The sequence below is a fragment of the Colossoma macropomum genome, unplaced genomic scaffold, assembly GCF_904425465.1.
Source record: "Colossoma macropomum unplaced genomic scaffold, Colossoma_macropomum, whole genome shotgun sequence".
In the NCBI taxonomy this organism is placed as follows: Eukaryota; Metazoa; Chordata; class Actinopteri; order Characiformes; family Serrasalmidae; genus Colossoma; species Colossoma macropomum.
This window is the reverse complement of record NW_023494789.1, coordinates 11,395,618-11,409,167: the sequence shown is the minus strand read 5'-3', so window position 1 is coordinate 11,409,167 and position 13,550 is coordinate 11,395,618. Positions and strand designations below refer to the sequence as shown.

The following is a 13,550-nucleotide window of genomic DNA, read 5'->3' as shown; positions in this document are numbered from 1 at the left end:
TCACCAGCTCATCTGAAATCTTAAAACAGATGTGTTAAACAACACATTCCGTCTCCACTTAGACACAGCAGTTAACACAAAATGTGATGAAATATTTCCGTGCCCAGTTCCGGATAACACATTTTATGTTATTTTTAACACAGAATGTGCTAAATCTGAAAACTATATGACACAAAAAGTGGGTGCAGTGGCTAGTAAGTGTGTTGTTATTTACCACGTCACTTTTTGGAGTGTGGATGCTTCCAAATTGGTTTTTCAAAGTACCAATTCACTCAAAATATACAGCAGTGTAATATGTTTCAAACAGCAGAACAGCAAAAAGTAATGTCAAAGGCCAAGACAAAAGGATCATGTCACAGAGCTGAAGCCCTATTACTTGTTTAGTCTCATAAAAAGCTCCAGCTCCTTTAATACAAGCCCCAACAACCATGTGGAGAAAACAAGCTTTAAAAGATTCTTCCTTCTCAATCTTAGAAGGGAAAAGAAGCTGAACAGCTGTGCTCTAAAACAGAACCAAAACACTGGAGGAAGGCTGAACCAAATTTGTTTCACGGTTATTAAAAATTACGCTTATTACAAATGAAAAGGCGTTAACCTCTCCATTCTGAGCAGAATCATTAGATCCAAGCTTCAACATGACTTCTCTACACACTACTGTGTCAAACTTTGATAGAGGATAATGTTGAGACTTGCATGTCAATGACAATAATCAGGTTCCTCCATCTATACCAGGGGTGTCAAACTCAACCACTAAAGAGGCCATATTAAAAAATCTCATAAAATCCATGGGACAGAGAACACCTATGTTTTCTTTCATTTTTAATTACATTTTCATATGAACTGAACTGACCACTGTTTATTGAAAATATGCAAAAACTTCAACTGTAAAATATAGGCACTTGTAGCAGACCATGAAATATTACATGAATACTTGAAATCTAAATGTCCCCAGGAGCTCACAATCTTAAGCCTACTTAATTGCTTGAACTAGACACCTGGCATCCCTTCTTTGCTGCAAGTTCATTAATACTTGGGCTCAATTTCTGAGCTGCTAAACTGACGTGAAGTGTTTATATTGGCTGAACTGCAGTTAGTTGTTTGGAAATACAACTGGTGTGAAATTGTGCAGAATTTTTATGTTTGTTGCTTATATTAATAGAAAATTTCAATATTTTGCGGGCCGGATAGGATTGTGTCTCGGACCTTGTGTTTGACACACGGGATTTATACAGTACTATTAATTGTTTAACTGGTGAGTAACTTGAGCTTTTAAATGAATTAATTTGGAGGAGTTAACAGTGAAAGTATTCCACCCACAATAAAATCACCCTCTTTAAAATCAGACCAGAGGCACGGAAGCTAAAAGCGATCACTAAAATACTTTTAATTGAAAGAACAACAAAACACACACCAACAGAAATACAAAATCAATAGTAGATAGGATAAAAATGGAACAACGGGTTAAGAAGCAGGTTAAAAGTAGACTTGTTCCTGTGGTCTGTCCAGTGCAAAAATGTGCAATTCAAGTCCTTTTCCTTGTTGAAAAACAGGAGTATTGTTTGGGCCGGGAGGGCCCAAGGGTGAGGAGCTACCAGCTAAGGTCCTTTATTCACACACAGAGAGAGAGAGAGAGATGGAGGGAGACAGAGAGAGGCAGAGAGAGACAGAGAGAGTGTGAGTGAGAGAGAGAGAGAGAGAGAGAGAAAGAGAGCGCGAGAGAGAGAGAAAATAGAGAGTGTGAGTGAGAGAGAGAGAGGGAGAGAGAGAGAGTGTGAGTGTGCATGAGAGACAGGGGTGGGGGAGGCCAGGTGGAGAGATGGTCTGGCAGCATTCAGAGTCCAGGCATGACATAGGCTATATTGTCCAGAGTGTTTGACTGAAAAAGATTTACAGAAGAGAGAAAGAAAACATCAGATACTGATCACGGAGGATAACAGCAAGACACAGACCAACATTAAGTGTTCAATTTGTATTCAAACTCACAAAAATGAACAAAAAGGGAGTTGTTTGACATACTGAAAATGCTAACATTCAATAAATTTGACTTGTGTGCTAATGGCGCCCCTGCTGGAGAAACTTCAGACTGCAAGATGGGAGCTCCAAAGCCACGTTCACGAGATTTACGTACTAAAAAAATAAAGTGTTTTGTGTTGTCATAGCGGAGGTGTTCTGGAATTCAATTAAATTAAAATTAAGTTTTAAAATTACATTGACTTTTCTCAGTTCTCTTTCCCAACATGGTAATTAAGGCATAAATAAACAGCCTTATATAAATGAACACTTTTGTTCGGTTTTTGATTTCGTTTCAGGCTGATTGTGTCCTTAATTTCAGTTTCGGATTCAGTCAAATAGTTTAATTTCAGCGCATCACTAAATAAATTGTGTTTTATTTAAGTAAGTGATGTATGTAAAAAAGGACAGGGACTGATCAAAGTATTTTTTTCAGCATTTTTTCCTATTTTCTCCCCAAATTGGTCCTGTCCCAATTCCACCCACTAGTTAAGACTCCCCCAGTCACACAATACCAACAGCACTAGAAGCGTGAAGGCTAAAACCTACTTCCACCAAATCTTTGTGAATTGCTGCTAATGCAATATCACTGGACAGCTGAACATGTTTGGAGGAGAATGTTAACTGCCAATTCTATTACGTCAGCTCACTGACGCCTGCGCTGACTAGCATCGCAATTCGTGATGGGGAGAGACGGGGGGCCATCCTAGCCCCCTGGAGAGAGCAACAAAACTGTGCTCTCTTGGACTCTCAGCCACGAATGGCTGTAGCATCACCGGGGATCGAACTCGTTATTTCCTGATGACAGGGCCAACACTTAGACTTTTCATTGTATGGAAACTTCTTAAATAGGAAACTGCCTAAATAGATTCAGTGGTATCGGCTTGACTGTGTAGCACATTTAAATGAAGTTTATATGATCATTTATTTTTTCTGTAATTTTATTCAACTTGAGCAAATTTTGTCACAAAAGCCTGAAACTGTGAGTATCCTGAATTTAATTTGAACTGTGAGGACAGTGTACTGACTCTTATGCTGTGTTTACATAATGATGGTACACAGGTGACGGCAAACTGGATACTGCATAGTTTTCAACAATACAGTGACAGAAAATTCTGCCACTGTCAGTGGCAATAGCAGTGCATCATCAGCAGAACATTCCGTCAAGAATTCAACCTTCCCAAATGACCGTGGTGATGGAGTAAATGATGATCATTTTTTGAGAGTCATGGATGCCAGATGGAGATGGGTATTAATCCAAAATAAAAAAATCAAAAATGTAAAAAGATAATCCTCCAGACTTTTCCACCTAAAATAAACAAAAGACACTGCTAAATGTCTCGTCTGATAACCTTTCATCTTCTTTGTTATTGCTGTCACCATGGCAATGTTTACATGGCTGCAGGCCACTGTCAGTCACACACTTCCAAATGGTCATGGAACACTTTTGTTTTTTTAACAGCGACATGTTAAAACATTATTAAAATTTGCAGAACACCAGTGCGACTATTTGAATCTAGTATTCACAGCACTGCACAGTTGTTTTGTACTGTTACAGGCATTTAACTTCCTCAATGACTGATAAATACAAATAATAATATAGTAAAACACTTGAACCCCCAACTTATAATTCCTGGCTGGAAAGTTCTGTGACTTCTGACTTGCAATTCTGTGGCATCACATCAACATGGAGGTGTTCACAGTGCAAACAGCAAAAATAATAGCGAATATGATTTTTTGAGCAGACTTTGAAGTTTCTATTTGCATATAACATGGTTTAAGATCACTAAATCCAGCAGAATAATTAGATACTGAGAAAATAATGTAATTCTGTGGAAGATTCATAATCTGAGTGTGCAGTTCCGTGTTATTTTTGGCACTAGTGTTGGTGAATTACCAGAATCTACATCCTCTTTCAAAATAAATAAAGCAGCTCTTCTTGGGTGTTTATGTACTGTGTAAAACATATTTGAGAGCTTTTATAAATACACAGCCAAACACGTTACAGTAAGTATCCTCTGTTTGAAGTTGCGTGGAATTTAAGCAAATGAGCTGTCTTATTTGGAGGACAGTTTTTTTTTATTACAGATTATTGTAATAGTTTACTGTAGTTAACAGTATCCTTACACATCAATGTATTAAGTATTATGTGTGGTATAGGAGGGAACGGGATGGTGTTGTTACCAGTACGTGCGGAGGGCAGCCATTGAGTTCTGGCACCTGAGCGGTGAGACACGCCAAAGGACCGAGAGCACACAGCACAGAATCCAAAAGAACAGAGAGAGAGCCTGACACCGTCACCATACCCTGTACACAAACATGCACAAAGTCAATGTTTATTACTACTCACAACACCCGGCCGGGAGACGTTCCCAGATACAGATTAATGATTCTTTAACAGTTATACAACATAGTATTTTGCTTTGTCTTCTGCAGACAGTCACAGCCCATGTCGGCCCCCCATAATAATTAAGCTAAATTTTATTCTGACCAACTGAAATTCCAGATCTAGATTTAGACGTTCACACTGCAGGTCCCAAATCTGATCTCTTTCTTCACTTCTGATACGGATATTTTTAAAGACAGTTTCAACTCCGATTTGGGACTCATTTCATATGTGGTACTGAAATCCGATACCAAATCTCCAATACACAGCAATGTGACTTCTGTCAGAACAGTCAGCTCAGAAATCATGCAACTTTACATCAGTCTACGGGGTATTTATTACAATTATGCATTTCGGAAACAGATCCCTTAAGACAACATCATTAAAAAGGCTGTTACTATGGTCACTCTTCACGTCTGTCATTTCGGGAGACGACCGAGACAAGCGTGAGCAATGTAAACAAATAAACAAACATTTCTAACAAGAACAATCAACAGCTTTTCAAAACCATGTTTACTTCAAGGATAATCTGGACAAAGCTAAGGAGTCAAAGCAGCTTCAGACAGACAAAGTCTTGTTATCCAGTATATCACCACTTTGGCACTGAATTTGGGCCACTTCTGCTACCATGCTTCATTACAGCAGGTAAATGAAACAACTAAGCTTCATTTTTCTCCTCCGTTCAGCATCCACAATTAAAACAGTTGCTGTTTGTCCTTCAAATAGCAGTCTGCACAGCTCATTCTGGTATCACTTGAAAGGAATCTATTAATCTTAATAAGGAAAGTAAAGGACAGCTGGGTTTGTCTGATGAGCATACAAGATGTTCTTCTGCACAAGTTGTTAAGTTCAGCCCAAAGCCCAAACAGGCAGTAAATCAGATTTGGGACATTTTTACAGGCAGAACGTGGCCTTTAAATATGACGTCTTTTGTTTAATCCTTAATGTTATCTTTTCAAATGTGACCTATATCTAACATCAGTGCGAACAGATCACGCTTCTGAACTGATCCGCTCCTAGAGGTCCAAGGCCAAAGTCTCTGGCAAAGGACTGTTTCTGTGGCAATGGCGTAAAAGTCTTTCATACCTCGGTTTCCTGCAGCCTGCGACCAATCAGAGAGAGTGATTCCCCCAGCAGCTGCAAGTGAGCTGCGGCATCGATAGGGTCCACTTCAGGGTCTCTGAGAGGGGAGGGCGGGACCTCAGCTACGGGAACCAGAGCTGTACCGTTCTGCGCTGGAGAGACCACTGCTTCCACTCTCTTCGGCACACTTGATACTGCTGGCATTACTGTTGCAGGGGCAACCACGTTTGTGAACGATGCACCACCTGTGAGGGATGAAGGAGGGTTACTGTTTGACTGACCAAAGACATTTCTGATTATATTAATTAAGGTAAAAGTCAGTTATGTATCCATGCTTACTGAATATGGTCCACAGAAGGCCCTTTTTATCCTTCCCTTTTAAGCTACACTGCTGATCAAAAAAGAGGACAGCTAGCCTTCTTTTAGATGTTCCCAAGAAGTATTTGACTGTCACTAGTACTTCACAATGTTGCTGAAAAGCTACTAGTGTTTTGTATAGTAAAAATACCTACAGCCTGCTGTACAGGCTGATATGGTTAAAGTCTCACCACACATTTTAATGTTTTCTGTTGTAACACCCACTTTAAATCAACAAGGGCTTTACCATAAGCTGAACAGTTGTATCAGATGTGTTGGATGTGGAGAAAACACAAAAATGCACAGGGGTTACTGCAGGACCAGGAATGGGAAGCTGCAGATTAAAGTGTCAGAGTTGCAGAGATAAAGACAGCGGTGGGCTACTAGCCTTTAGATTTGCTGGTGTCTTTGGCAGGTTTGGGCTGGCTGTGTTTGCTGTGTTTACTTGTACTGGACTCTGACTTCATCCTCTTGTGCTGAAGATACTCCGCCCTCTCCCTCCACACCTGAGAGTGACCAAGAGAATCAACTCAATAAGCCATTCATCAAAAACGTCAACATATATAACACATATTAACCGTATGGAAAACTACTGATTTCTTCTTCGGCCAGTTCCCATGTAGAAGGTAGCAAATTCATCACCAGAAAATCTCATACAGAATGTTCTAAAAATATAATAAAGGTTGCTATGTTAAATGCTAACAACATACAATGCTAATTATACTGATGTATTGACACAATGATGTAATAAAATAAACATTCAGTGTAGACAATCACATGGTAGCACTACCTGTTTATCTCCCTCAGGGAGCTGCTTCCACGCATCTGCCAACTTCTTACTCAAGTCCCCAAATTCTGCATCACAAAACCAGTAAGAAGGTAAACATTCATGCCAAGTATTTTAAAACATTATGATGTGCTACACAATGGCATTTGAGTGGGGTCGAACTTTCTTACATTATTACAATCAAAAGCTCATTGTATGTTTATTCTATTTTTGAAGCTTTTTATTATGAATGTGATAAGGGAGTAACCTTTAAAAGTCAAGTAAGAAACAAGAGCTATTGTACTAAATGTCAGTCAGTGAACCCTGAATCCAACTGAAATACAACAAAACCAAAAGATCTAAATCCCACACCCTGCAACTTGAATAGAAAACTACATCTTAAGCTTCTCTTATGAATGTGTAATAACATGTTAACTGTCATGTAACAAGCCGCATACTTGGGTTGTGCATATAGCAAAAGGCCTCTAAATAAAAGCACTCATACTAGGACATGACTATTGTCTTGAGGTCATGAAGCTGGCTTTAACTTTGACGCAACTTTAGTTTATTTCCTGAAATTCACTTGAAAGTCATTTGAAACTCAACTCTATGAAACAGCCAATCACAACACAGATATCATGTGATCACGAACAATCAAATAGTGATGCGTCCATTGACTAAGGTCAGTAAACACACCTGAAAAAGAAAATAAACAGGGGATGGTCTCTTGGAATAACGTTGCTTGTTGCTTCTAACCAGTTAGCGTGACTCGTTAGTTAACTAGTCAGCCAACACTATAGGACAGCTAAGTTTTATTTTGTTGTGTTAGTCTGCTGTACTGTGATCTTTCAACATAAAAATGATACACAGATACAAATACAGGCTAATTAACAAATCACAGATGGTTATGTATCACCAGAATTATGCAGTATATCAAAAATACAAGCTGCTAATCTTAAACAGTAGAATAGAGAAATGTGTTGCATGTTTGTGTTGATTATTTTTGATTTGCTTTACGTAACTGTCAAGTTGCATGGAAATTGTTTCATGTTGTAGTTGTATCAAAGTTTTACCATGAAAAGCCAGCCTAAGATTCTTTACACCATTTGTTATCACTTTGCATTCTATTCTTATCATGGGGTTTTTAATTTGATCTGGACAAGAACTTCTGCAAAATGACCAACACTTCATGTACATAAATGCACCAAAATAGATGTGGTGCATACTGAGAACATCATGTTGAGCTTGGGGGGTGCAAGAAAATAGTTAATTAGAGTTTAACTTCATGAAAATTAATCAATCTAATGCTATATGTTAATCTTACATTTTTTAAGCTTATGAAACACTACAGTGTGACATTGAAAAACAGCAATAAACATTAATGTACAGGTCTTGTACCTCCAAAATTGAAAATCAGAGTAAGAAGGCGACCAGTTGGACGTCACTATACTGAAATCACGGATGTTGAATGATGATGTGATAATCAAGGACCTCTGTCCCCAAACATGAATCTGTCCAATTTTAACCTTATTAAAGTTTTAGAAAATACAAACTTCATGACAGATACTACACTGCCTTTATTATCATTTAAAAAAAAAACATTATATTAACACTCACTTATCAAGAATTAATCTTGATACAATTTCACCCTAACAATTTAAATCTACTTACCTAGACCTGGCTGTTCCTCTAGGATACTCAACCTATATTCCTTATAGAAGATCTGATACGCTGTGAGTCCTTTCTTCTTTGTCTGCAAGAGAAACAGAGAGAGACACAGAAACGAGAGATTAGTTGACTCACTTTATATCCAGTTTATTTCATCCTTTAATCCCTAACCCTGGTTCTGACAATGCAATATCACTATATTGTCAAAATATTTCACAGTATGATGTATCAGATTAAGGTTAATGAACTCAGGCTTCATAGGTAATGGTCTTACACCTGGCATACACTATCAAAAAATTTGTAGTTGACTAATAATGCGGCGTTTCTTCAAAAATCAAGAGAGTTTGTCCCCTTCCACTCTTCTGGGAAGGCTATCTACTAGATGCTGCTGTCAGGATTTGACTGCATTCAGCCACAGGAGCATTAGCGAGGTCAAGTATTGGTCTTGGATGATCAGTTCTGAATCACTCCAACTCATCCCAAAGTTATTGGATGGAGCTCCATCACTATATAGAACGCAGTTTCAGTGCTAGGGGGGCTTATACCCCTCTAACTGACTCTTGGCACTGGGTATCCTGATCTTAGGCATTCTATTAGTCAATGTTTTTTTATAGAGATTATAAAAGTTATGCGAGTGCTGTTGAAAGCCTGTGTCAGCAATGTTGCAGCCTTAAGCAGCTGAATTGTCCAACTAGAAGGCCGTCTGGATACTTCTGGACAAATACTATAGATTTTGTGTTCTCGTAAAATTATATAAAACTTACACATGTTTATCACACAGAATAAGAAAGAAACTTATTTTTTGTAACACACCCAGCAAACATTGCTGTAAACATTCTACATTTTTTCTCATTACTATAAATAGCTACTGCTGATATATCGCCAAACTGAGAAAAGTATGTGACTGCTGAAAGGCATACTGACAATTCAGTTAATTAAAAAAAAAAAAATCAACTGAGACATTTTACCTTCTCCACCTTTAACCTGGTCTTGTCATCTTTCTTCTTTTTCTTCTCACTGTGAGATCCTGACCGTCCTACAGTGTATAACCCACCATCAGAACTGCCATTGGCTAAGGCAGGGGAGCAAGAGAGACAGAGAGAGCTCAGAGACAGATCACTTTACAAGTGATGAAAAGAATACATGACCGAAATATTCCATTATAACTTACTTGTGTTTTTCTTCATGCTTTTGCTGCTGTGTTTATGCCTGTGCTCTCTATCTCTGTCTCTCTCTTTATCCTTCTTCTTCTTGCTTTTCTTGCTCTTTTTGCTCTTCTTGCTGTACGGAGCGAAAGAGTCGTCGATGACAAGCTGCCCATTATCTGTGTCCTCTCCCGAAGAGGAGCTGTCATCGTCCAGAAACTCGTACGAGGCCCCATAATGCTCTTTGATGAAGGGGAAGAACACATGAGCGAATGCAGCTAACAGAAAAAGCTACTGACATCAAGACTAACTTTTATGCCTCTATGGAGAGCGCACTCTAATCAAAAGTTTTCTGTCATGAATGCAACCATATTGATTTTGGAGAAGCTGATGAGAAATTATTATAATTAGTCTAATATCGGAATTACAGCTGATAATTGCACCCAATAATTTAGCCCTCTGTTTTTAGCTTTAGTGAACATACTGGTACACATGTAGTTGTTAGTGCTGGGCATTCGCACTACTCACAAACATGGGTGACTTACATATATGGAGCTACAGTGGTAGGTTGTCACTTCAACTGTCTCTGGAAGTCTGCTTATTAATGTAAAATATTTAAATGTATGATCTTGTGGCTATGCAAGGGTGTGTTCACACTTGACAGAATTGGTTCCACTAAAACTAACCCTGACACAATTACTCATTAGTGTGATTCATCAGAACAAACGAGAATGCTGCTATTCTAACCCCCCTTAAAAAAACATCATATCATTTGCCTAATCAGTTTTTATTTGTATTGTCAATTCGGCAGGTAGACTTTTCCGTTTGAATGGAGAAAAATGAATATACTCTCTCTCTCATCCTCTCAGAAAATAGGGTATACTTTTTAGCATTTTTTCAAGTTGACTTTTGACCTTTTCATTCATTTTTCGTCTCCTCCTGTCCCCATCTGCCACTGCGGCTCATTTTACGCCTCTCCCGGTTCTTTTTCTCTTTCTGTTGTTTAATGGGTGACAATAGCTTGCCTGAGCTTCCTGAAATCGGTCCAAAAGTCCAAACCATCCTAAAAAGTTTTTCTACACTGCATACAAAGCGAACCATGGTTCAGTTTGACCTGGACAAAGACCACCTTAATTAGTCAGACCAAATATTGGTCATTTGGTCCAGACCGTGGTCCGAGGCAGCTTTCTCATCTGCTATTTTGGTTTGGACCGAACTGAAAAATCCAAGTCCAGACCTAACAAGGTAGATGTGAAAGTACACTTCAAACAGCAAAAAAAAACTAGTTATTGATATCAGTACCTACCACTATTGTTAATTATGTGTTAATTATCAGTTGTCGCATCAGTCCAGAAATTTCATATCACTGTGTCCCTAGTTTCTAAACATCACACAGACAAAACTGTATTCTTTTGATACAGAAAAATACATACAAAAGTGTTCTTGTCATCCCTTTCTCACCTTCCAGCTCCACTTCCTCTCCAACCACAGGCAGCGCCTCTCGCACTATGTGCTGCTGCTGCTGCTGCTGTTGCTGTTGTTGTTGTTGTTGTTTCTTTGCAGGCTTGGGCATCCCCATATTCTCTCTCTTTTTCTCCTTAACCATGTGGTGGGAGGGGTACAAAGGTTTTTTGGGAAATGAGGGGCTGGGCTCAGAGCCCACAGCCGTGGGGGAGGTGATGGCTTGGAGGAGGCCCATGGCAGTCACAGCAGTGTGTGGAGAGCTGGAGGAGGACACGGACGCACCAGGACTCTCCAAAAGTCTTTTCTTCTTTTTGTGGTGTGACGCAGAGCCATGGTCTTCGGGAGCGACAAAGGGAGAGAAACAGCATTGTATTTTTGTATTCCGTGATTTCACAAATTAGGTCATACATCATTATATGTAAATTTATTTATCAATCATCCATCTTGTAAGAAGCATTTTCCTTGCTAGCTCTTGCCCACCTTTGTAGTGATAATCCTCTTCCTCATGCTTCTTCTTTTTCTTCTTGTGAAGCTCACTGCTTGCTAAGTGCCCCTCGGCGTCCTTGGGGAATCAGAATCAGAATCCAGAATACAGTCTTGTGCAAAAGTTTGGGTACCCTGGTCTAATTACATTTTGTTTATTTTCTTTTCGTTTAACCTACAGGGAACAAACTTAAATATAGCATTCTGTAAGTTTTAGCGCACAACTTCTTTTGGAAGAAAAATAAAACATTAGGGGTCAACTTCCCAGACAGGGATTGAGCCTGGTCCTGGACATAGAATACTAAATGGAGATTTTCAACCAAAAAGAAAATGTGGCACGCTCTCAAATATTTGCAAATGCATGAAACTTTGAAGAATTGTGCTCCCTGTAGAACACGTTAACTCACTTTCACTTAGAAATAAAAGAATGTGTAATGTCACAAAGAATGTACAGTTAAAATGTACAGTACATAAGCTGTGTATAGTGTACATATAAGCAAAATATACATTTGAAATTCTTGTGCATATGCAAAATGTTAAACTGCAGTTGATCACATAATACGGAGGTGGAAAAGATCTTCATTTAAAAAGGACTTTGACCTGAAACATACATACAGCAAACCCAGAGCAGTGCATAACTGACAGCAAGCACAGCGACTTCTCTCATACAACATCCATGAGCCCTCAGCCTCCGTACCTTTGGACGTTTCTTTGAGGATTTGCGAACCTCTGCATCAATGATTTCTTCTTCTCGCAGGAGGTCTTTATAAGATCTCCTCTTCTCTCTCTGACTGCGGCCTGCCACCAGGCTCACCTCACCCTCCATCTGAAACATCATCCAAAGTTAGTTTGAAGACCGTGAGATTCCATTTCCAACATTTTGCCTATCTCGTCTGCTGAAAAAGCTTTTCTGATATCAAAACGTGCATAATAGTTTTAAACAACCTAAGCACTTACCACAGTGCGGGACAAAATTCCCATGTCCCAGTGTCCCCTGTGAACCCAATTGAACTCTTATTAATAAACTGAACCTTTTTTCTCGATAAAAGCTCTAAGCAAATGGGCACCAATCACACCATAACCTTCCAAAGGCAGTGATCAAACTCCAGTCTGACTAAAAAGGTGGAACCGAAACAGACTATCAGAAGTTAAAGAGCCTAGAAACGCTGTTAGTGCTCTTTCAGTGTCTTACTGAAAAGTAAAGCTGATCACAGCTATCAAACAACTTTGAATGGAAAGTTTTGTTGTGGGTAAAGTAAGTGGGCATTGCGTAGACTCAATCGAGGTTTTTCAAACCCAGGCGGGAAAGCATTGTTTATGTATGTTAGCCGGCGCGCTATGTAGTTAGCTAGATAGCCAGCTAGCCAGCCAGCTAACGCTTCTCCTCTTCTTGCTCGCTAATAGTGTTTGCCGTGGACTTGCATAGCTGGTAGGTAAATATGGGTTAGTTTTAACACAGTTAGCCAGCTAGTTGGCTAATTAGCTGGATCCAGCCAACTGAGTGCAGCAGCTTAGCTGCAGTTGGCTAACTAGCCAGCTAGCTAAGTTAGCTGGCTAACTTTTGAAGCCGCCACCTCGTTCTATCGCAGCACACTCGGCCCTAACAACTTTTAAACTTCACAATTCAGATATCGACACTTATCACCAAAACCGTAATTTGTATTAATTAAAAAGCAAAATTACCGTTAGCTACCATTCGTAAACCTCAAGCTAGCTTCACCGCCATCTTGATCACCGGCTGAAAGCTACATTGTGGAAAACAACAACAGCGCCTCCGGCGGCCGGATGAGAAAAGAGCGGCTACTTTTGATAGACCGATTAAAAGGAACACTTACGGGGGAAATGCTACCGATTTATCTTTATGTGATTTGTAATTAAATCGTCAAGACGAAACAAAGTCATTCAAATTAGTCGGATGTGAAATGCTCCGTTCTAGATAACGTATTCAGCATTCTTTACAATGGTGGCGATAGGAACCAGACGTCTGAAAAGTTTAAAGGAGGAATCCGTTTTTTTTCTTTTTTAAATCTACATTATTAACTGGTTGAGATGTAAACATAATAATTAAGGGTGGTTTGATGTGAAATGCTTCATACTAAAGAAACTTGCAGAGTCAGAATTGTTTACAGTGGTGGTGATAGGAACCACATATCTGAAGGGTTTAATGCCTCTGAAAGCTCTCTTACAG

General features: G+C 39.2%; 1 protein-coding gene across 2 annotated transcripts; it reads right to left on the bottom strand.

Moving 5' to 3' along the window:
* Positions 1–1,360: 1,360 nt before the first annotated feature.
* LOC118807899 (HMG box-containing protein 4-like) lies at positions 1,361–13,135 on the bottom strand. Of its 2 annotated transcripts, XM_036570079.1 has the most exons (13): positions 13,046–13,135; positions 12,320–12,356; positions 12,060–12,188; positions 11,360–11,441; positions 10,877–11,215; positions 9,442–9,657; positions 9,239–9,342; positions 8,274–8,355; positions 6,627–6,691; positions 6,225–6,342; positions 5,483–5,724; positions 4,195–4,317; positions 1,361–1,876 (listed from the first exon to the last, which is right to left on the bottom strand). In XM_036570079.1, exons 2-13 carry the CDS (start codon positions 12,341–12,343, stop codon positions 1,832–1,834), a joined length of 1,569 nt encoding a protein of 522 aa, XP_036425972.1. In that variant the 5' UTR covers positions 12,344–12,356; positions 13,046–13,135; the 3' UTR covers positions 1,361–1,831. The 2 variants fall into 2 exon arrangements, with proteins under 2 accessions (XP_036425972.1, XP_036425973.1); XM_036570080.1 differs by lacking the exon at positions 12,320–12,356 and having other exon boundaries at positions 1,832–1,876; positions 13,046–13,131.
* Between the last annotated feature and the right edge of the window lie 415 nt (positions 13,136–13,550).

Excerpts from the sequence above, each read along its gene's own strand:
- LOC118807899 (XM_036570079.1), bottom strand. The coding sequence starts at position 12,343 with ATGGGAATTTTGTCCCGCACTGTG. Across the intron at positions 5,725-6,224 it reads AGACACCAGCAAATCTAAAG|GTGGTGCATCGTTCACAAAC; the intron begins GCTAGTAGCCCA and ends CATCCCTCACAG. Across the intron at positions 1,877-4,194 it reads GCTGCCCTCCGCACGTACTG|TCAAACACTCTGGACAATAT; the intron begins GTAACAACACCA and ends AATCTTTTTCAG.